A 20,074-nucleotide genomic window follows, 5' to 3' on the forward strand; every position below is an offset into this window, starting at 1 on the left:
CCGGGAGCTCTGAGAGAGGGAGCAGGGACGTGTGTCACTTTCCCTGCTGCAGCTGGGGCCAGGCGCACTGGAGAGGCTCTGGGACTCTTCCTCGCAGGAGCAGGCGTGGGAAAGATCTGGCTGCTGGGTAAAGGTGTGTGGTGCAGGAGCGCGTGGTGGCCTTCGCCGCCGCGACCAGAGACCACCTGCCTCTCGGAGAAAGAAGGCCCACACCCCCGCTTCGCCCGCACCCCTCCTCCCGCCCACGCACCACCAGTCGTGGGAGAAAGGCTCGCCAGAAACGAGCTCTGGCCAGGCCGCTACCTGAGCAGCAGGAGAGGCCGGACAGCAGGAGTAGCGCCAGGGCGCCGAGAGATGCCAGCGCAGCCATCGCCTCTTCTCTGCCGAGAGAAAAAGAGAGCGACTCCCCAGAACACGAGGAACAGACAAGGAAGCGCGACGCGTAAGCGGCCGCAGCAGCCAATCGGGAGCCGGCGGGCCGGGCGGGCCTGTGACGTCACTTGCAGCACTGACGTGTCCCCTCCCCAGACCGGGGGCCCAGCTGGCCGCCCCCTCCCAAGATGGCGGCGGCGGCGGCGGCGGCGCTCTCGGCGCCGGAAGAGGGCGTGGGAACCGGCGCGGGCGCGTGCGTGCGCACTGCCGGGCCCCCACCCTCTCCCGGTACTTGGTGCCCTGCCGAACTCTCGCGAGAGCAGTGTCTGCGCGGCGGGACGTGCAGCGCTTCTCACTTTCCGTCATGGCGCTGAAGGTGGCGACGGCCGCAGGTGGCGCTGCGAAGGCAGTGCTCAGGCCAGCCCTCCTCTGCCGTCCTTGGGAGGTGAGAAAGGGGAACGGGCCCTGAGGAAGCTGGGGTGCTCGCCGACGGGTGCTCGTATTTCGGCGGGGCCAGGCCGGAGGACGCCGCTCTCGGAGCGTCCTGGGGCCCGATTGGTTGCGGGCCCCTAGAGGGGAGGGGAGAGTGCTGCGGCCGGGGTTGATTGGCCACCTGCGCTGTCAGTGAAGAGGTTAGCCAAAGCTGACTCTGGTCCGGCTTTCCCAGGGGTCTACATCTTGTGGCAGAAGAGCTCCTGACAAGCGAGGACAGTGGGCCACAGCGGGCCAAGTTTCACCTTCCGTGTCCTTGTGGGAGCCCTCCCGAGGCTGTCACGTGTCCCGGCCCGCCTTGCTCTTGCCCTCTGGGGAATCTGTTCCCCCCTCGCCCTTCCACCTCTGCTTTCCCTTTCGTGGACCACTTTGCCACCTATTCCAGTGGAGGTGGAGAGTCGGACTTCGCCGGTACCCCAGATGCTTACCTCCCCCTCCGCCCAGCAGGTGCCTGGAATGGGAAGGAGCTAGGGTTCCTGAAGCTGGCGAGTTGGGGAGGCCGAGAGGGTTTTGCTTCTGTCGTTCTCCGTTTAGGATCTTGGTTATTCAGATCTGATTTCTCTCTCTTTACACAGTAAATGAGGCTAATTTAGTCCCTGGGTGGGTTGGACGCCATCTGAACCATCAGCAAGTCAGGACTGGCCCTGAGGGACGAAAGGTACCTCCAGGCCTGGCGCCCCCACCGACCCACTGTGTGACCTTAAGGCAGTCTCCTTCTCTTTGGGCTACAGTTTCTGTCTCAAAGGAGTTAGCCAACTCTGACCTTCCCTGTGTGTGTACTTGTGTCCATATTGGGGCGGGGATTGTGGGCAGTTGCTATCTGGTCGGTGCCTTGCCCTAAGACTGGTTGTCCTGGGTAGGGGAACCTTTAGAGACAGAGCCCAGATCTTTGGTCCCATTAATTGGGACCTTGTGTGGAAACAGGAAGCCACCATGAGCACTTGATCCAACAGAAACATGCTGAAGAGTGAAGCCTCACTAAGACGTGTAGTATGGCAGCCCTTTGCCTGGAACACATACCCTCCTGCTGGACTCCTTTCTTTCCGTGACACTATCTAAGGATGAGGGCCAACAGTCTACTCTCCTGCTAGGTGAACAAGCAGGAGACCAATGCATATATTCCCTTCTGCCTCATGCTGGGCTCTTAATGGTTAGCTTTACAGAACCTTTGGAACCTCCTAATGGAAGGTGCCTGCATCTGTCCATAGCAAGGCCAGGGGAGTCGCTATCCTGAGAGCTCTGTGGGTCCAAAGCTGGAAGGAACATCTAGCATTGGGACCAGCTGAGGGAGAGGTTCAGCCCTGGTGGTAGTGATGGGATGCAAGATCTGGTTGGGGTTAGTTGTACAGATGCAGAGCCAGGCCTGGTGCTAGTGCTGGCTCATACCAAGGCCAAGTTACCTGCCTAGTGCCGGTGGACTCCAGAGGGCTGTAACCTGGGAGGAATTACTGCTGGGAGCCACAGGGGTTGGCCCAACATCCTCTCATTGGACATGAGCCTTGAACACTGGTCTGAGGGGCTGGTTGGGTCAAGGAGTGAGTGTGGTTTCGCACAGCCCCTGTGCCTTGTTGGGGACTGAACAGCTCACATACCCCATCTCGCTTAATCTTTCCAGCAGTCAGGTAAAGTAGGCACCTCTATTCTGTGGATTTCAGGTCAGGGTGGGAAGCTCAGCATGGTTAAGCTGTTTGCCACCAAGAGTAGTGAACGGTGGATTTGGACCTAGGTTTCCTTAGCCTTGAAGCACACCGTATCTTCCTTCGTTTTCCAGTGTGCTCATTCATGCTGGAAATGATTTTTGTGTCCTGGCTCTGGGCCAGGCATTCTGTGGGTCTTGGGATGACAGTAGGGAATCAAACAAACATGGTATCCACTCTCGGGGGCTTAGGGATTGGAGAGGGAGCAAGGCAGTGTCAACCTAGAGAGACTGGTTGGCAGGGAGGGAGTGAGTAGGCTTTTGGGAGTCCAGGGGACCAATAGCTTGGCAGCCTTAGGGCATCAGGGAAGACTTCCTGGAGGAGGGGCAGTCTAAGCCACCTTCCACAAGTTTGAGAGCCTACTCTCAATACAAATAAAGTGAGTCCAGATACTGAGAATTGCTAGAAGGAAAACAGAAAAGCCCCATGTGTGCCTCTGGCTGCAGATCCAGGGGCCCCCTGAATCAGCAGAAACCCCTGGGGCCTCTTGCCCTGTCAACCAGCCCCTTCCTAGCCCCTGTGCTGCCTGAGCTCTGTGCAGGCGGGTCCCTTGTGAACCAGCCAGGGAGAGCCAGCTGAGGTAGTCAGCCTCTGCCTGAGCTTTCTAGACTTATAGCAGGAAGGCACAGCTCTTTGGAAAATGGCCACAGTGACTCTGCCTTTAGAGTCAGGCACAGCAGCAATGTGACCAAACGTGGCTGTTTCGAGTAGAGGGTTGAGGACATTTGTCACCCACACAGGCCCCGAAGCGGTTTTGCAGGGCTTTACAAAAGATGGTGTCTGCTCTACTTCTAAAAATGGTTGGACTTGCGATTTCGGACTCTAGAGGGCCGTTCCCCAGCGGCGCTCGTCTCTGGGTGGGCAGGGGCTGGATGCTGTCTTCCTTCTGATCTCCACATTCTGGGTTTTCTCCATGTTTTGACCATATGGTGCTTTTGTAATAAGGACACGTGATAAAAAAATGATTAAATGACCATCATAGTTGTCCTGTGGTTGGTTATAATGATTTCCCTATTGTACCGTGTTTAGTGTGCCAACTTTTCCAAATCACAGACATCACTGAGCAGGAATAATTGGCTAAAAAAGACCAGAAACAATGAAAGGAGGGAAGGGAGATGTAAGCATTTTTAAGAAAAACTGAGCGCGGACCTGAAGGAGGCATAAAGGGTTGTTACGGCCCTCTGTGGCGCTGCAACAGGTGGTCTTTGGGAAGTGGCGGCTCTGGAGCCGACCGGGCACCTGCTGTGTGGTGTGGCTTGCTGGCCAGTGGTGCCTGGGGGAGGTGGAGGGCGTGGTGCGCAGGGCCTGTCCGGGCGCGGTGAGGGTGCTTCTCTGCCCCGCCAAGAGCTCAGCAGGCCCTTGCCAGGTTGAGTTTCTGGGTTGGATGACAACCCTGGGCATCTGGGTTCTCTTTGCCAGGTTCTAGGTGCCCACGAGGCCCCCGGGAGAAGCTTCTCAGTAAGTACTTGCTGGGGTGTGTGTGTGCATGTGTGTGTGTGTGTGTGTGTGCTTGCATGTACGGATGTTTTTGTTTACGCACGTTTGCGCCTGTCTGTGTGTTTCTGTACAGGTGCTTGTGTGTGTGTTTACGTGCATGTGTGTGTGCAGAGTTGTATACGTGCGTGTGCATGCTTGTGTGTGCCATGTCTCTCTGCTTCTGGCCCTTCTGTGTCTTCCCCTTTGAGGTGCAGTCTCCAGAGCTCGCCCACCCCTCCTTACCTGAACTGTGCTAGACAGCGTCCCCAGGGGAAAGGCCCCATTCCCCTGGCACACCCTTGTTCCTCCGACTTTGGCTGATCTGTGTCTTTTTCCTTCCTGTCCCCACTCTAGCAACAAACAATTGTGAGTATTCTTCTCATCTGCCTGTTAGGTTTGGGGCTTTTAGTTGCTTTGGGGTTGACCCAGGTCCAGGTGGGGGAGGGGACTGCTTCTGCTGCTGTCCTCCTGTCTGAGGAGCCCCTGCGAGCAGCCCTGTCTGGGATGGGTGGGGTGGGGCGCAGGGGTGAGGGACCCCTAGCTGGCGCCTCACGATTGGCCAGCCCCTCGGGTCAGTGCTGGTGGGAGGAAGGGAGCTGAAGGCCTATCCTCCCCGTCTCTAGCCTCCGTCGGCTAAGTATGGTGGACGGCACACAGTGACCATGATCCCTGGGGACGGCATCGGGCCGGAGCTCATGCTGCATGTCAAATCTGTGTTCAGGTACGGGGCCCCAGGCCCAGGAGGGGCCTGGAGAACTTTGTGCCAAGATGGGCAGTAAGCCAATGGCAGGAGGGCTGCAAGCCCAGGCCTTTCGTCCTGGTGCCTGCGATCCTGCCAGGCTGGCCTGGGCATGGGCAAGGTGGAACCAGGCCTGCTAACGGTGTCGAGGGGTGTAAATGCATCCCCATCAGTTGGTGCAGGTGGGTGCAGTCCCCTCTCAGCCAGAGCCGGGTCAAGGTGGGCAGCAGCAAGGAAGAGACCTCTGTGCCCAGTGGTCCAGGCAGGCTTCCTGGAGGGGGCCTGGGGCCGCCGTCCTGACCCTGCTCTGCCGCAGGCATGCATGTGTGCCTGTGGACTTTGAAGAGGTGCACGTGAGCTCCACTGCTGACGAAGAGGACATCCGTAACGCTATCATGGCCATCCGTCGGAACCGCGTGGCCCTGAAGGGTGAGCGCGGGGGCCAGGAGGGGCATCATGTGCGATTCCTTTCACCTCTGAGCTGACACTTGTCCCTGGGACCCTGTTGTGCTGTGATTCTGAGATCTCGGGGGCACTTGGCTCTGCAGGAGCGGGTCCGGTGACGGGCTGCCCTTCTTCCCTCCTGGGGCAGCCCCCTCTGCTGAAGTCAGGTTGTGTCTGTGTGGATGTTTGTGTTTCTTTTCGGCGGGGGGGAGGTAATTAGGTTTATGTATTTTTTTTTTAATGGAGGTACTGAGGATTGAACCCAGGACCTTGTGCATCCAAGCAGGCACTCTACCGCTGACTGTATACTCTCTCCCCTTGCTGAAGTCAGGTTTGACCTGCCAGAGTTTGCACATACAAATGTCACAGAGTTGCAGTTCCCACCCTCTGCCTGCTGCCTTGGCTCCAGCTGGCACAGCTGTGGATGCTACAGACCGGAATTCTACCCTTCTCTGGGTTTTCCTTGATTTGATCCAAGTTCTTAAACTGTTTCCATCACTCGTTCAGCAGGCTTTAGCCCATCACTTGCTCTGTGTGAGGAGTGAGTGAGGAAAGATGAACCCCGGTAGAGCCCCCGGCACTGGCAGTCCAGTGGAGGGGCTGACATGCCAACCACAGGGTGCCCAAGGCGCTCTGGGTGAAGTCAGCCCAGGCAGGGCGTAACTTGGAGGGGCTGGTGGCCCCGGGGTCCCTGAGAAAGGCCTCCTCTGCCTGGCACCCTTACCACCTTCTCTCAGTGGCTGCTAGCCCCCTGCTGCTCTTGCTCTTGGTTCCAGCCAAGGCCAAACGGTGGTCTTTTTCGGGCGACCTCCACCTGCCCCTGAGCTCTCGTGGTGCCTTGATACAGGGCCTGGCGCTAACCCTGGCCAAGGTCACCTTGCTGGTGCCAGCCTAGCCATCATCCTGTTAGTAAGCAAGAGTGGACTTTCTATCCAGCCACACCCTGGCCTTGCCATTCCCTGCCCAGGGTCTAGCAAGAGCTTCTGGCTGCCTGCCAATCCTTGTTCATTCATTCATTTGTTCTTTCATTCATTACGTATTGACTGAGTGCCTGCTATGTGCCAGGGGCTCTTTTCGATCCTTGGAACCCATCAGCGAACCACATGCATGCACACAGCCCCCTTTGCCCTCATGGAACTTACACTGGAAGTTATACTAGAGTGTCCTACGGAGTATTTCTGCTACCCGAAGCTGCCTTCCTCTGCTGTTGAAGCCGCCTTCGGCACATGTTCCCTGGGTCAGAAAGGGGACTGAGGTGCTACGGCTGAGCCAGGGGCCCTCTTTCCAGCCTGCCTGCCTTGCTTCTGTCCTGCAGGTAATATTGAAACAAACCACAACCTGCCGCCATCCCACAAATCCCGAAATAACATCCTTCGGTGAGAGCCAAGTGCCCGGGGTGATGGCCTGGTGGGGGTTGCCCGCAGAGAGTCCTGGCACTGACTGGCTGTTTCTCTCTGTGCCCCCAGCACCAGCCTGGACCTGTACGCCAACGTCATCCACTGTAAGAGCCTGCCGGGAGTGGTGACCCGGCACAGGGACATAGACATCCTCATTGTCCGGGAAAACACAGAGGGCGAGTACAGCAGCCTGGAGCATGAGGTGGGTCATGGGGCGGGGATGTAAAGGCTGTGCCCGAGGGAAGCTTGTGTTAGAGGGCAGGCTTGGACAGGGTATAGGTCTCTTCTCTGTTGTCCCCTTCTCAGAGTGTGGCTGGAGTGGTGGAGAGCCTTAAGATCATCACCAAGGCCAAGTCCCTGCGCATTGCGGAGTATGCCTTCAAACTGGCCCAGGAAACTGGGCGAAAGAAAGTGACAGCTGTACACAAGGCCAACATCATGTATGCCTCCTGCCCCACCCCACCCCACCCATTCTGCAAGCAGCCCTGAGGCAGCTGGATTGAGCAGCCTAGCTGGGACTGCTTTCAGGGACTTGTGCCCAGGACTCCAGCTACCCACCAAGGGGCCAGGCTCAGGGGTGCGCCTATTGCCCACTCCCCAGCTGTGGCCTCACTGCCATGCACACTTTGCGGAGGTGGGGTGGGATTGTGCCCATTCTGCAGATGGGACTGGTTATAGATTAGAACCCAGCCTCCTGTGGCTGTCTGCACACCCCATCCCTCCGGCTGATGGTTGCAGTGGCCAAAGTGGTGTCCTGGGTCCCCCACTAGGAAGCTGGGCGATGGGCTCTTCCTCCAGTGCTGCAAGGAGGTGGCAGCTGGCTACCCCCAGATCACCTTTGAGAATATGATTGTGGACAACACCACCATGCAGGTAGTTAGCCTGCCACGCCACGCGGCCCCCTGCCCCTGGCTCCTGGGGCTTCTTGTGCTCAAGCTCCTGTCTGGCCCCTTCTTGCCCCACAGCTGGTGTCTCGGCCCCAGCAGTTTGATGTCATGGTGATGCCCAATCTCTACGGCAACATCGTCAACAACGTCTGTGCAGGGCTGGTCGGAGGCCCTGGCCTCGTGGCCGGGGCCAACTATGGCCACGTGTATGCTGTATTCGAGACGGTGAGTGCTGCTAGCGGCGCCAGGGCCGCTGGCCTCTTTGAATTGTAAACTGTAGCTCACATAGCATCCAGTGTCATCCGCTGAAAGTGGATGATTTAGTGGTTTTTAGAATAATACAGAGTTGTGCAGCCATCACAACTAATTCTCAAACATTTTCATCTCTCCAAAGAGAAATCTTGTCCTCGTTAGCCGTCAGTCTCCTGCTGCCCTCCTTCCCTGGCCCCGGCACGGAACTCACCCACCCTCTGTCTCTGTGGATTTGCCTGTTCTGGGCTTTCTACATGAATGTAGTCTGCACTCAACATTCTTATATTCACCACCCCCCTTCTCCCATCTTGCCTCTTCCAGGCTACAAGGAACACAGGCAAGAGTATCGCCAATAAGAACATCGCCAACCCCACAGCAACGTTGCTGGCAAGTTGCATGATGCTTGACCACCTCAAGTAAGTAGCTTCTTGATGCGGGCTGTCTGCCGCTGGCCAGCCTCGCGGCCCGGAGGCCTGAAGTCTGATCTTCCTCCTTAGGCTACACTCCTACGCCACCTCCATCCGCAAGGCTGTCTTGGCATCCATGGACAATGAAAATGTGAGGCTCTTCTCCCCTCACCTGCCTCCTCCCCAGCAACCTCCTCCCCGCCCCCAGCTCAGGTTGAGCTGATAGGACATCTGAGGTTCTGGAAGTGGTGACCTGGCACTTCCTGCTGCCCCCAAGGGGAGGGTGGTACCAAGTAAGGGAGGGCTTCAGGGCCTTAGCTGGGACCGCTGTCCTCATGGCGCTTTCAGGCCCTGTAAGCCAGTGGAGACAGTGGCCAGCCCTGGGCCGCCTGCCAGGCAGGGCTCAGGTATTGGTGGAACCCTGCTGTGTGACCGAGCTTGCCTACCTCCCACAGATGCACACCCCGGACATCGGGGGCCAGGGCACCACATCGGAAGCCATCCAGGACATCATCCGTCACATCCGCATCATCAACGGCCGGGCCGTGGAGGCCTAGGCTGTCTCTGGCACTGTGTCCACCCCCTCTCCAGATCCCCTTCGCTCCCCCAGCACCCTACTGAGTGGGTAGACCCAGAATAAACCAGCTTCTGCCCCAGTTCTTGGCCATATGTTTCTGTCACTCCAGGACGCTGGTGTTTCAGGTCACACTTTATTAAGAAAAGAAACAGCACACTTCTTATTCAGAGTGCCCTCTGTAAGGATTGAGGGCAGAACAGATTTTGAAATGTGGGCCTGGCCCCAGCATCTGTCTGCCCTGCTGACCAGGGTAGGGAGAGGGCAGCTCGCGCAGGGTGGCAGGAACTGTCCTGCTTTCCCTCAAGGCACTGGGGGTGGGGGGTGGGGGCAGCCGGGCCCACCCCAAGCTGCCCAGAGCGCCAGTGGGGCCTACGGATGCTGGAGCCAAGGGTGCTGGAGGCAGTCAGCCGCGCTGGCCCGCTTTTCGGGGATGTACTCCATCATGGGCAGCAGGAATGCGCTGAACTGCGTGGCCTGCTCCAGGGGCCACTCGTACTTCTCCATGAGCACTTCATACAGGCCCCAATGCTTGAGGTTGTGGATGTGCCGCAGCTCTCCTAGGGGTGGGCCAGGGGCCTCGGGTTAGGTTCCACCAAGGAGGGGGCCTCTGGTCTGGGACCCATCTCTCCCACTGTTTCAGAGCCCGGGTCCCCACCCCACCCCCTACATCCACGTGGCCTGAGCCTGCCTGGCCCCACCTCTCCGGTTGAAGAACTCTCGGGAGTAACGGCCTGAGAGGGCAAAGGCTGGGGGGATGTCTCCCAGAAGCTCCACGATGTGGGCGATGTGGTCTGTGGACAGAGAGGTGGCTGGGGGCTAGCTTGGCAGCCGGGAGGCCCCAAGGCTGAGCCCAGGGCCTGCCTCCCCCTACCCTCATCACGACTGTAGTTTTCTCCGGAGTGCGGCTCGAACAGGTAGTCACCGGTGGCCAGCTCAAAGGCCTGGAAGAGGGAGAAGGTGAGATTGCTGGCTGGTGGGCCAGCCCTGGGCAGGGGTGGCCGAGGCCTACCATGCATGCTGTGCTCCAGATGTCGGCTGGGGGTCCATACTCGGCACCAATCAGCACCTCCACGGCCCGGTACTGCCGCGTCTGGATGTCCTCGGTGAAATGCTTGTGCTGGAAGCAAGGGGAGCCCTGGGGGAGGAGCTGGGGCCATGCTGGCCTGCCCTCGATGCCCCCACTCGTCTCCCAACTCCTCTGGGCTGTGCACCTAAGGAGCTCACTGGGGCTTGCTCTGAGCCTCAGGGTCCCCAGATGTCCTGCCAGGGCCTGGCCAGGAGACCCGAAGCTGAGGGTGGCCCCTTCCAAGGGGCCCCCCACCCCCTGCTGTGGGCCCAGTTTTGCTGACCGGGTGTGACCAGTGCTAGTTTGGGCTCAGTCCCGGGACCACGGCATGAGGCAGACAGAAGTCTGGCCGGGCGATTGCTCGGTGAGCCCCGGGAACAGGCCTGTGACTCTTTCGTAGCAGGGCGCCCGCTCATACCACCCAACAGGCGTTGCCCAGATCTGCGATCTTGATCTTGATCTTGTCTGCATTTTGGGGCTCTAGGGGGTTCACCAGGAGGTTCGAGGCACCAAATGGTGCTGGGGAAGCAAGAGAAGGGAGAGATTCTGAGCTGGCCCGGCCCCTCCCAGCCCTGTCCACCTGCCACCCCCTGGCCCCGCCCAACTTACTGCTGGGTGACAGGATTCCCCCAGTCTCCCGCTGGTTGGAGGAGCCTGAGAGGATGGAGCACGAGGCGGGAGAGAAGAGGGAGCCCGAGAAGCCTGAGGTCTGGGAGCCGGGGCTGAGGCTGCGGTTGCCCCCTGGGGCAGGGGAGGAGGAGGCCGGGGAGGGGCCGGCCTGGGCACCCCCGGGGTGGCAGCCAGAAGAAGAGGTGGAGCCGCTGCCCCCCTCCAGTCTCGAGCCACAGTCTGGGGATACGGGTGGAGGGGGTGTGTGAGCAACGCCCTGCAACATGCTCGCCAGGGATCCCCGCACCCGCTCTGGCCCCTCACCCTCTGCCTGGGCCGCTGCTTCCATGGCCTCCAGCCTCTGCAGGTCCCGTAGCCGCTCCTCCAGCAGCCGCTTCTGCTGTTTCCGTTTGCGCCTCATCTTCTTCCTCTTGTTTTTTGACAGCTTACCGGTCTGCCGTTAGAGCCCGGGTTACTCGGGGTTCCCGTCATGGGTTCCCTGACCAGCTGAGCCTCTGCCCGTGGCCCACACGCCCCCACAGGGGACGAGGCCTGCGGGCCCCATGGCTCCAGGGACACCAGAACATGGCACCACCCCCCTCCAGCCTACCTCCTGACACTCACCCTCCCCTGCCTCTTGTCCCCTCCTGCCCTCCGCTCCCCAGAGCTCAAGGTTGGGGAGGAACCAACGGGCCTGCCCGTGACTGGTTGCCTGCCTCCCCTGGGGGCAGCTCTGTCCCCTCCTGGCCTTCGACACTGTGTCCTTCCACTGAGGCAGTGGCGAGTCCAGCAGCTCCCCAGGGCAGTTTGGGGCATGTGACCCACCCTGTGTATCCCCCACATCTGGGCCACCCAGCCTTTTTGCAGTTGCCACTGTGGGAATGTAGGGAGGGGTGGAACCGGAGAGGCTGAGGAAGTGAGCTTCGAGGAGATGGGAAGATGAGGCCTAGGAAGGGAGGGCTGCCCCAACTTACCATGATCTCTGGGGGAGCAGTGCTGACTAGGTGGCAAGAGAAAGGAGGAGAGACTCAGGCTGGGGCTCAGGCCCATAGGCCCACCCTGGTCCCGCTTGGGCTCTCGGTACCTGTGGAGCGGGATGGGGGCGGTGCCCCTGACTGCTGCCACTCCGTGGCCTCAGCGGCCAGGCGCCTGATGTAGGCATCACCCACACACAGCAGGATGTTCTCGGGCTTGATGTCCGTGTGGATGATCTTGCACTTGGTGTGGAGGTAATCCAGGCCGTGCAGTACCTGGGGAGAGCCACTCAGCTCTACCAGCCCAGCCCTGGCTGCCACACCATCCTCTTCATGCAGGATGGGTGATGCTCACCTGCCTCACGATGCTCTTCACACAGGGCACAGGCAGGCCCTGGTAGTTGGACTTAATGATCCACTTGAGGAGCTGGTGGCCCAGGACCTCCAGGACCATGCATACATCTGGGGCCAGGAGTGAAGGGCAACCAGGCGGCACACAGCTGGAGCAGAGGCCCTGCCCACCCTCAGCTGGGCTGGGGGTGCAATGAGGCTCGAGTGCAGAGCTGGGACTGGACAGTCCTGGTGATAACCACTATCCCCGTGTCATTAGAGTGTTCTGTCACCTTCAGCTGTGCCAGTTGGGAGGGTATGCTCTGTGGTCATCTTTGGGAGAGGGCACTGGAGGAGTAGACACAGCCCTCAGGGCGGCCCCAGTCCAGGGCTGCCAAAGAGCCTGTGGACAGCCCCCCAAACGGAAGGCACTGGCACAAAGGCAGCCCCTGCTACTTGGGGGTACCCCAGCCACATCCATGGATATCCACTGTCCCCCACACATAACACAAATCCTCAAACTGGTGGGGGTAGTTCACGGAGTAGTGTCACTGACAGGGACGAGCCCCATCCCCATCCTGCAGATAGCAAACTCCAGGGCTGCGGGGCGGGCAGCTGCCACTGTCGCACCGCTTTAATCAGCCTGCAAAGGATACGGACTCCATTAACCCCTGAGATCCTGAAGTCATCGATGAGCTGGACAATGGTTTCTCTTTTGGGGTCACTGGGGTCACTGTCTCGGACCTGGGGCAAAAGCCAAGGGGCCACAGATGGTTCCATCCTGCCCCCCCGGCTCCCACCCCCCAGCGGCGCCCCCTGCACCTCTGGTCCCCTCTCCTGCTCCTGCTGGGCCCTGTAAGAGGCTGCCTGCCCCTCCCTCGCCCGCTCCTCCAGGTCCTCCCACACAGGCAGAGCCAGCTGGAGCCTGCCCCTCTGGGAGCCCTGCCCCGCCCTGCGGAGCCCCGGCAGGCCTTGCACCCACATTGCCAGGCCCTGGGCAGCTCCTGGGGAGCTGGGAGCCGGCAGGGGAGGCGCCTCACACATTTCAGGAGCTTGATCTCATCCACAGCTGTCTCCGTGTAATGCCCTGCGCTCTTCACCACTTTCAGGGCCACGAAGCGCTTGCGCCTGCAACACCAAGACCAACGTCAGTGGCCGGCGCTGCCGGCCAGACCCATGGGGCCATCGTGGTGGCCCCAACTGCGTCCAGGGGCAGGAGCCCAGCTGGCATTGGGCCCCAGGGGGCAGAGGGGGCGCTCACTGGATGTCCCAGCAGAGCCAGACGGTGGAGAAGTGTCCCCAGCCCAGCTTGCGCACCACGTGGTACCGCCCATTGAACAGGTCACCGATCTTCACAGGATAGTAGCCGCCTGGGGAAGGGAGCTGCTGGAGCACAGTGGGGACGTCGCCTTCCCCCGTGCCCCGGGGCAGCCCAGGCCTGCTGTGCCCTGGCCCACGTGGGCTGGCTCTGGCACCCTCCTCCTACTGGGCTGCACCAAGGCCAGGCCTCACCCTTGCAGTAGTCCTTGGGGTCCTCCTGCTCCTCATCATCGGAGCCCAGCAGCGCCTGCAGCATCCGTGGTGCTGGCGCGGGGGGGGCAAGTTCGGAGCCTGAGGACTCGGGCCCGCAGGAGGCCTGTGAGCTGAGGGTGGGGTAGGCGGGCGGTAAGCGTGCGAGGTGCCAGGGGCCCCGGGCCTCTGGGCCAAGCCCTACCTGCTGCTGCTGCTGCCGCTGTCCCCGCCGCCACCGCCCCTGCTGGCGCTCATCCCCACTGCGCGGCCCACAGCTCCGGCGCCCCGGGCGGCTGCTCCTGTGGGGCCCGGCCGCGGCCCGCGCATTTATAGCCTCTGCCGGCCGCTGATCTCACCCGCCTTTATAAATAGCCTCCCAGCTGCTCGGCTGTGGGCAAGGTATGCAACGGGGAGGGGGCGGTGCAGCGACAGCAGCCCCGGAGAGTCCGGCCCCCAGGGCGAGCCCCCCTCGCCCCCCGCCCAGGGCTGGCGGAGGGCACCACTGTGGGGACGCAGCCTGACCCAGCCTCCACACAGCTTCCCTGCACCCCAGGACCGAGGGGGATCCCACATGACGATCTGGTCCATGGACACGGCAATCCAGTCCTCAGGCCGAGCCCCCAACCCCTCTCATGCAACCTAGGCCACCAGCAACACTTTGGGAAGTTCTCTGGCTTCTGGGGAGCCCTCTCAGACGCGACCCCCCCATTCCCATGGGTACCTCATTCCCTGCCCACTCAGCCAGTTCCCGCTTTTCCAGGGGCTCCTTGAACCCTAAGTCAGGCGGGAGCCTGGTGTCCTTCTATCCCTCAGTGTGGTGTCTCTGGGGGTCCCGGCCCGGCAAAGGTAATGGCATGAGCTGAAGGCAGCTCGTTCTTCCCAGCAGAGGTGTCGGGCCTGGGCATGAGCCTGCGAGCCCCCAACCCAGTACCCAGTACTCCTGGCTTCCTGGGCCCAGCCCTGGCTCTACCCCGGCCCATTATCCCTGCCTGGCTCACTGTCTCCACCAACGTGTGCTGCGTGTCTGCCAGGGAGGCGGAGGAAGCTGTCCACGCTGGCCCTGACCTCAGGGGTCCTCCTTAAGTGGGAAGGAAACAAGCCCATAGCTCTAGGGGGCTGGTGACAGAGGGACGTCCAGGACAGGCATAGCCCTCCAGAGCCTGTGACCTTGGGGCTGCATCCAAGGGACTGGGGAGAAGCATCGGGTCCCCAGAAAGGGGGTGGGCTGGAGACCTCCGAGGTTGGCCTTGGCTTAAGAGTGGCTGTGGGTGGGAAGAAGAAGGGAGACCCTGGAGCCTGCACACCAGTGTGGGGTTCTGGCAGAGACTGATGGGCACTTGGCTCCCAAGGGAATGGAAGAGATAACAGTGGAGCCAGGAGGCCAGCTGGGGACCGCCAGGGAGTCAGAATGAAGCAGAGGGAGCTTAGCAGTGACTGTGGTTACCCCGTGATGGGGTACGCTTGATCCTACGCCCCTGTGCCAAGGAAAGAACTGGGAGGGTGGGTTGGACACAGATGGGGGCAGGAGGGCCAGGCAGCTTTCCTGGACGTGCCTGATGACACCTCTTTTTCACAGGTAGCAGCAGTCGTAGGCACGGGGCCAAGGGGAGGGCCAACGGGCATGGAGTGGACTCATGGGGGAACGTGGGGCTGGGGATCAGGCTTCTTCTAAAAAGACATATTTGTATTTTATTTCCAGATATGATTCTCCAGCAAGGACATAAATACAGTCGGGGAGTGGAAAGCGAGAAGGATGGGTGGCTATAAATTAGAAAGAAGCCAGGCAGGGTGGAGGCGGGGGGAAGGAAGGAAGGATGGGCGGTGGGAGAGGCGACAGGGAGCCCGTCCCACTCCCTGCCAGCCACTCCTGGGTCGCTGGCTCCATCCATGGCTCCTCCTGGGTCGCTGGAGGGAAGGCATTGTGAAGGCGGGGCCTGCTGCTCCCTGAGCTCACAAGTCAGTCACCTTGTTCTCCACCAGGGCGGCAATCTGCTGCAGGCGGCAAGCCAGCTGCATCTTCTGGCCCATAGGGTCCTCCTCCAGGGCACTGATGACCTGCAGGGCAGAGGAGGCCGCCCCGCCTGAGGCCCCAGCCTTCTGCCCACCGGCCCAGGGACACCTGCCCTGTTTCCATTTCAGTAGCAGGCTGGGGAGGGGGGCGGGCAACAGGGGTGGCCCGAGGCCTCCCAGAGGAATCTAGGCGGAAGCCAAGACCCTTCCCCAACCTGGGCTCTTCTTCTTTGCCCAGATTGGGCCTGGACACTTCCTCCCACCCCCAGGGAGCTTCCTGGGACCTCCCTCTGGGCTCCAGAGGTGCGACACTCCCTACTGGAGTTCCCTGGGCCTCACCTGGTCATAGTACCTGTGGATGTGGCTGTAGAGTTCTTGCAGAGCTTCCAGACAGTGGGGAGCGGAGGTGTAATTCTAGGGGCAGCACACGGGCGGGTGAGGCCCCACCTTGGCCCTCCAGCCCCCAGCCGCCCTCCTCCGCTCTCCTCCCCCAGCGTGGAAGGGTGTGACCTATGGGCTGTGCCTCACCCCGGAGAGCTCCGCCAGAGTCGAGTTCATCTCCTGGTAACTCGCTGGAGAGCTCTGGCGAATGTCGGAGTAGTATCTGGAGGAGTGGATCCAGTTACGGTTGGGCAGCCCCCAGTCCCTCGTCCGTGACACCCTGACACCTACCTCTCCACCATCTGCTTGTAGCGAGGGATCTCCCGGGCGTAGAGCAGTTTGTTCACTGGGGAGTCCTGCTCCAGAGGGAGAGGCGGTAGGCATGAGTGGGGAGGTGGGGGAGCTCCGGCCCTGTCAGTCTGACTGTGCCACTGGTGTCCCCTCCCCTGGCCTCCTGACCCCATTATTCGCCGCCCCCAAGCCCCACCCAGGGCTCTGTGCCGAGCCCCGACAAGCCTCTCCTCCTCAAGCCCCTGGCTGCCACCACCTGCCCTGCCCTCACCCACCCGGCCCACTTTATGCTCCGAGACAGTGCAGGAGTCCATGAAGGTCTGGGCGATGACGGCGAGGATGGCGTCCACGTTGTCTGACACCCGCACATCAAAGATGACCTGTGGGTTCTTCAGAGTGTTCACCCAGAACCGCAACAGCAGGCTGGGGACAGGCCAGCCGAACGTGTGAGGTATGGCTACTCTAACATTTGCCCCAGCCCTGAGTTCCACCGAGAGCTGCCCTGCGAGTCCTGGTTTCTCTGGGACCCCAGGTCCCACCTGCTCAGGGGCCAGGGGGAGCAAGCAAGGTACCTGTTAGTCTTCCAGATGTGCAGGGTCTCCCGATCCAAGATGCCATGCTTCTCAGCCAGCTCGTCCAGGAAGTCAAACAGGTACTTGACAGCGATGGGTACAGGCCGGTTCACGCTGAGGATGGCCTGGAAGGTGTCATCCACAAACTTCTGCAGTGTGCCCTGGGAGGCAGGGAAGGACGGTATGGGGCAGGGTGTGGGGCCCTCAAAGCTGTGGCCAGCCCCATCCTCCCTCAGTGGGTGGGGCCGCCCCTCTGCCTCTTGGGACCACGCTGTCCCCCCTCCCCCGGCTCAGTCGGGATGCCCTTAGTGAGCCTCCCCAGACACCCAGCCACACCGACCGACCTTCATGGAGAGCAGGCGGGTGAGGTAGATCTCTGGGATGGCCTTGGCCCGAGCCCGTTCCCGCTCCCGCTCCTTCAGGCTGCTGCGGCGCGCCTTGGCCCCTTCCGGCTCCTCGGTGGCTTTCACCAGGTGCCAGAGGCGGACCCCGCCCTCTTCACCGTCCTCCAGCATAGGGATGTCTGAAGGCACAGAAGCCCGGCCTCAGTCCTATGTCCCCATCGCCCACCCCATGAGGCTCACCTGGTGGGGTGGGGACAGGGTCCGGGGAGCCGAGGGAAGCCGGGGATGAGAGATGTGGACAGGAGGGTGGCAGCCCAACACCCTACAGCCCTGGAGCTCCCTGACCAGAACACACTGCCACGCTCGTCCACCCCAGGTCCTTGGCTCAGCCTAGAGTTTTGACTTGCCCCCTGGCAAGCTGTAGGGAGACCCAGGCAAGGCAGACAGCGTGACCAGGACTCCTGCCTGCCTGCCCCAAGATCCTGGGGGCAGGTGGGTGCGTCTGGGCCACGGGACTCACTCTCCCCAGAGGGGCAGCTCTGGGCCAGGCTCTGGGAGACGGCGCCTCCATTGTGCAGCTGGGGGATGAGCCCCACCGTGGCTCCATCCGGGACCTAGCAGGGAGGTGATCAGAGGCTGGGCTCCTTCCTTGGCTGAAGCAGAGGCGGGGGTCTGCCCCCAGCTCCCGCCCGCCGGGCACCTTGTAGTGCTGCAGAGTGTTGAGTCTTTTCCACTGGTTCTGAGTCACTGACGTCAGGTCCTCATCTGATAGGGTTAGGTGGCCAGCCAGGCCTGAGCGCCACTCTGAGGGCCCCAGGGAAGCCAGTCAGCCCACCGCCCACTCTCCGAGTCCCCCATTCCGAGCAAGGCAGAGCTGAGCATCCACAGGTGAGAACAGACCCAGGCAGGGCCAGCGGAGGGGGAGGGCTCTCACCAAGATCTAGGTCGTGCACTGAGGGCCTCTGTGAGAATGGGGTGCCCTTGTAGACTTGGTCCAACACCTTCTCCTTGACTTGGGTGATTGTGTCCGTGTCGAGCACCCGGGCAGGCACGTGCTGCCCTGCACCGCTTCCCGCAGCCCCACCAGCCCCAGGGCTGGCCAGCACCATCAGCGTCAGAGGCTGGAACTCCACGTCCTCCCGCAGCAGGTGGCTGTCGTTCAAGGTCCGTTTTGCCTTCCCTGTCACAGCATCCACGGGGCCCTTGTCCACCTGGTACTGGATGGCCCGGAGAAGCATGTACAGTGGCTCGCCTGCCACCTCCTGCAACCACCGGGCCGGGCCAGCGTCAGCTGGGGACGGGCATGCTGTGTGAGGCTCAGGGGCATGGTGGGTGGGGATTTCAGGGAGGGGCAGCCATCTGGCCTCACAGAGCAAGGGTGGGCAGCGACAGCATCCTCTACTTTACATCCGGCCTGGGCCAAAGTTGGAAGCCCTTCCCTTACCACTGTCCCAACTGGTCCTCATGCTCAAGGCCCCTGAGGGAGTTTGGGCACAGATCCACAAGACCACAGGCAGCAGCCCGGGAAGGGAGTGAGGGGAGAAGGGCCCTCACCCTCAGGAAGGAGTAGAGACAGATGGACACCCAGTTGGTGAGCAGCTTCTCCACCATGGTCTCCGTCCTGCAGGGAGTGGCCCGGGTCAGGGGGGCTGCTGTGGGGCCGTCCCATCTCTGGGCCAAGGCAGGCAGTAGCAGGAAGGCAGCGCTGCCCTGCGCGGCCAGCCTTTGTGCCCAGGTCACTGCTCAGGACCACTTCCTCCTACTTCCCTGCCAGTGGCTTCAGAGCTAGCCTGCCCCCTGGGGGCTCCTGGCCCCGCCCACCCCAGGACAGGGCCAGAGGGAGCCAGCTCCCCTGCTCCAGGACTGGTCAGGCCAAGGCCAACCTGCGCAGCATGAGCTTGGGGTTCCTGTGCACGTAATGGGCGGCCAGGTCGCCAAGCAGCGTCCTCATGATGTCGGTCAGGTACTCGAGCTTGCCGTGCAGCGCCAGGGACAGCAGCGAAGCCACATGGCAGCGGTCCCGCTGGGAGAAGCTGGGCTGCTCCTCCAGGGTATGGATGAGCTAGGCGGAAGTTGTGGGGCACTCGCTCCGGTAAGCCCCACCTGTCCTCCCACCTCTGTGCCCACACCTGCCGCCCAGCCCCACCTCCTTGCTCGAGGCCCCCTGCCAGCCCACAGATTCTCACTGTGAGAAGGAAGAGCTTGCTGTTGAGCAGGTTAGAGAGCTGCATGAGGCCCTGGCGCACGGGGGCACGGTGGCCCTCTTCCCCCGGCCCCTCAAGGGCAGGCTGCAGCGGGCAGCTGCTGCGCCCGGGGAAGAAGACGCGCTCGGCATACGTGCGGTAGTCCAGGAAGGGGATGCCGCTGGCCTCCAGGTCGCTGCTGAGGTCGGTCATCTCGGTCATCAGATCTGTAGGCCAGGAGCCACCAAGGTGTGAGCTCCGGGCCAGGTAAGCCCTCTGCCCCTCTCCCTTCACCCCCTCCCCACCTGTGAACTCTTTTCGGCACTGGTCGCCCACGCCAATCTCCAGGTTCTCCAGCTGCACCAGAACCTTCTGGTAGTCTCGCAGGGCCTGCTTGCTCTTGTGCCTACAGCCCGGGGACCAGGTGTCAGCCACACGCCCAGGCCTGCCTGGGCTGAGGCCACCAAACTGAGACAGCTGCCAGCCCAGAGGCCTGTCACGGGGCACCTTTTCCAAAAGTGAAGAGGGAAGTTTGCACAGGTATGTATGTGGCGGGGAGGGGGCCCCCTCACCTGTACATGAGGGTGAGGAGGAGCACGGCCGCGATCAGCACGGCTGCGCCCAGGCCTAGGCCCACCTGGGCCTCCACCGGGAAGGCAGACAGTACGGGTTCCTCCTCGTACTGGACAGGGCCCAGGGCCAGCCGCACGTTGCCCATCTGCACCTGGGGGGGGCAGGGCTCTTGAGCACAGGCCTGCAGCACTCCACCTGCCCACCCTTGTGTGGGGTCCAGCCTCACCACGAACTGCGGCAAGGTGCTGGAGCCATTGGTGGGGTGTGGGGCCCGCGGGGGCGGCTCACAGTATAGGTGGGTGAGCGTGAGCGTCTGCACCAGGCACTCGCTGTCGCCGATGTGCACACGCACCTCCTCCTTGCTGATCCCCAGGTTGAGCCCCTCGCCCTGGGAGACAGACCAGGGGCCTGAGCCACGGCCAGCCTGCACCCGCAGCCCCCAGTAGAGCCAGCCGGCGGAAGCCCTCACCTCCACGTCCAGGATATTGC

General features: G+C 61.6%; 3 protein-coding genes across 10 annotated transcripts; 1 reads left to right on the forward strand and 2 right to left on the reverse strand.

Annotated features, from left to right (window-relative positions):
• Positions 1 to 535: 535 nt before the first annotated feature.
• IDH3G (isocitrate dehydrogenase (NAD(+)) 3 non-catalytic subunit gamma) lies at positions 536 to 8,819 on the forward strand. Of its 2 annotated transcripts, XM_006218514.3 has the most exons (13): positions 536 to 817; positions 3,981 to 4,019; positions 4,392 to 4,403; positions 4,661 to 4,758; positions 5,093 to 5,205; positions 6,536 to 6,596; positions 6,687 to 6,819; positions 6,924 to 7,057; positions 7,388 to 7,490; positions 7,583 to 7,729; positions 8,078 to 8,172; positions 8,254 to 8,314; positions 8,619 to 8,819. In XM_006218514.3, the coding sequence occupies exons 1-13, from the start codon at positions 737 to 739 to the stop codon at positions 8,718 to 8,720; spliced, it is 1,179 nt and encodes a 392-aa protein (XP_006218576.1). In that variant the 5' UTR covers positions 536 to 736; the 3' UTR covers positions 8,721 to 8,819. The 2 variants fall into 2 exon arrangements, with proteins under 2 accessions (XP_006218576.1, XP_072814370.1); XM_072958269.1 differs by lacking the exon at positions 4,392 to 4,403 and having other exon boundaries at positions 577 to 817.
• A 113-nt stretch (positions 8,820 to 8,932) lies between these two features.
• On the reverse strand, positions 8,933 to 13,569 carry SRPK3 (SRSF protein kinase 3). 3 transcript variants are annotated; one of them, XM_031671437.2, is made up of 15 exons: positions 13,434 to 13,569; positions 13,232 to 13,362; positions 12,981 to 13,089; positions 12,760 to 12,847; positions 12,376 to 12,463; positions 11,745 to 11,851; positions 11,500 to 11,665; positions 11,390 to 11,415; positions 10,740 to 10,869; positions 10,416 to 10,655; positions 10,225 to 10,325; positions 9,750 to 9,857; positions 9,612 to 9,681; positions 9,439 to 9,531; positions 8,933 to 9,297 (listed from the first exon to the last, which is right to left on the reverse strand). In XM_031671437.2, the coding sequence occupies exons 1-15, from the start codon at positions 13,556 to 13,558 to the stop codon at positions 9,110 to 9,112; spliced, it is 1,770 nt and encodes a 589-aa protein (XP_031527297.2). In that variant the 5' UTR covers positions 13,559 to 13,569; the 3' UTR covers positions 8,933 to 9,109. The 3 variants fall into 3 exon arrangements, with proteins under 3 accessions (XP_031527297.2, XP_072814367.1, XP_072814369.1); XM_072958266.1 differs by having other exon boundaries at positions 9,439 to 9,681; XM_072958268.1 differs by having other exon boundaries at positions 9,439 to 9,681; positions 13,232 to 13,355; positions 13,434 to 13,504.
• Positions 13,570 to 14,939: 1,370 nt separating this feature from the next.
• Positions 14,940 to 20,068, reverse strand: PLXNB3 (plexin B3). Of its 5 annotated transcripts, XM_072958265.1 has the most exons (17): positions 20,055 to 20,068; positions 19,812 to 19,973; positions 19,585 to 19,736; positions 19,318 to 19,418; positions 19,016 to 19,239; positions 18,713 to 18,891; positions 18,384 to 18,450; positions 17,764 to 18,091; positions 17,530 to 17,633; positions 17,350 to 17,443; positions 16,830 to 17,008; positions 16,486 to 16,646; positions 16,189 to 16,336; positions 15,914 to 15,978; positions 15,770 to 15,845; positions 15,581 to 15,655; positions 14,940 to 15,286 (listed from the first exon to the last, which is right to left on the reverse strand). In XM_072958265.1, the coding sequence occupies exons 3-17, from the start codon at positions 19,728 to 19,730 to the stop codon at positions 15,182 to 15,184; spliced, it is 2,052 nt and encodes a 683-aa protein (XP_072814366.1). In that variant the 5' UTR covers positions 19,731 to 19,736; positions 19,812 to 19,973; positions 20,055 to 20,068; the 3' UTR covers positions 14,940 to 15,181. The 5 variants fall into 5 exon arrangements, with proteins under 5 accessions (XP_072814366.1, XP_072814362.1, XP_072814365.1 ...); XM_072958261.1 differs by lacking the exon at positions 20,055 to 20,068 and having other exon boundaries at positions 19,874 to 19,956; XM_072958264.1 differs by lacking the exon at positions 20,055 to 20,068 and having other exon boundaries at positions 17,764 to 18,046; positions 19,812 to 19,939.
• Between the last annotated feature and the right edge of the window lie 6 nt (positions 20,069 to 20,074).

Source organism: Vicugna pacos, unplaced genomic scaffold, assembly GCF_048564905.1.
Source record: "Vicugna pacos unplaced genomic scaffold, VicPac4 scaffold_394, whole genome shotgun sequence".
NCBI lineage: Eukaryota > Metazoa > Chordata > Mammalia > Artiodactyla > Camelidae > Vicugna > Vicugna pacos.

Bases quoted from the DNA above. Each gene is read 5' to 3' on its own strand.
- IDH3G (XM_006218514.3), top strand. From the start codon at position 737: ATGGCGCTGAAGGTGGCGACGGCCGCAGGTGGCGCTGCGAAGGCAGTG. The intron at 818-3,980 runs GTGAGAAAGGGG...TCTCTTTGCCAG, and splicing joins TCCTCTGCCGTCCTTGGGAG to GTTCTAGGTGCCCACGAGGC. The intron at 7,058-7,387 runs GTATGCCTCCTG...GTCCCCCACTAG, and splicing joins GTACACAAGGCCAACATCAT to GAAGCTGGGCGATGGGCTCT.
- SRPK3 (XM_072958266.1), bottom strand. From the start codon at position 13,558: ATGCGCGGGCCGCGGCCGGGCCCCACAGGAGCAGCCGCCCGGGGCGCC. The intron at 12,848-12,980 runs GTGAGCGCCCCC...TTGGTGTTGCAG, and splicing joins TGGCTCTGCTGGGACATCCA to GCGCAAGCGCTTCGTGGCCC. The intron at 11,852-12,375 runs GTATCCTTTGCA...TCCTGGCCCCAG, and splicing joins CTCAGGGGTTAATGGAGTCC to ATGTATGCATGGTCCTGGAG.
- PLXNB3 (XM_072958265.1), bottom strand. From the start codon at position 19,730: ATGGGCAACGTGCGGCTGGCCCTGGGCCCTGTCCAGTACGAGGAGGAA. The intron at 19,419-19,584 runs GTGAGGGGGCCC...CCCGGGCTGTAG, and splicing joins CTCCTCACCCTCATGTACAG to GCACAAGAGCAAGCAGGCCC. The intron at 15,979-16,188 runs GTGGGTGAGGGC...CCTCTGGAGCAG, and splicing joins CGGAGCATAAAGTGGGCCGG to GACTCCCCAGTGAACAAACT.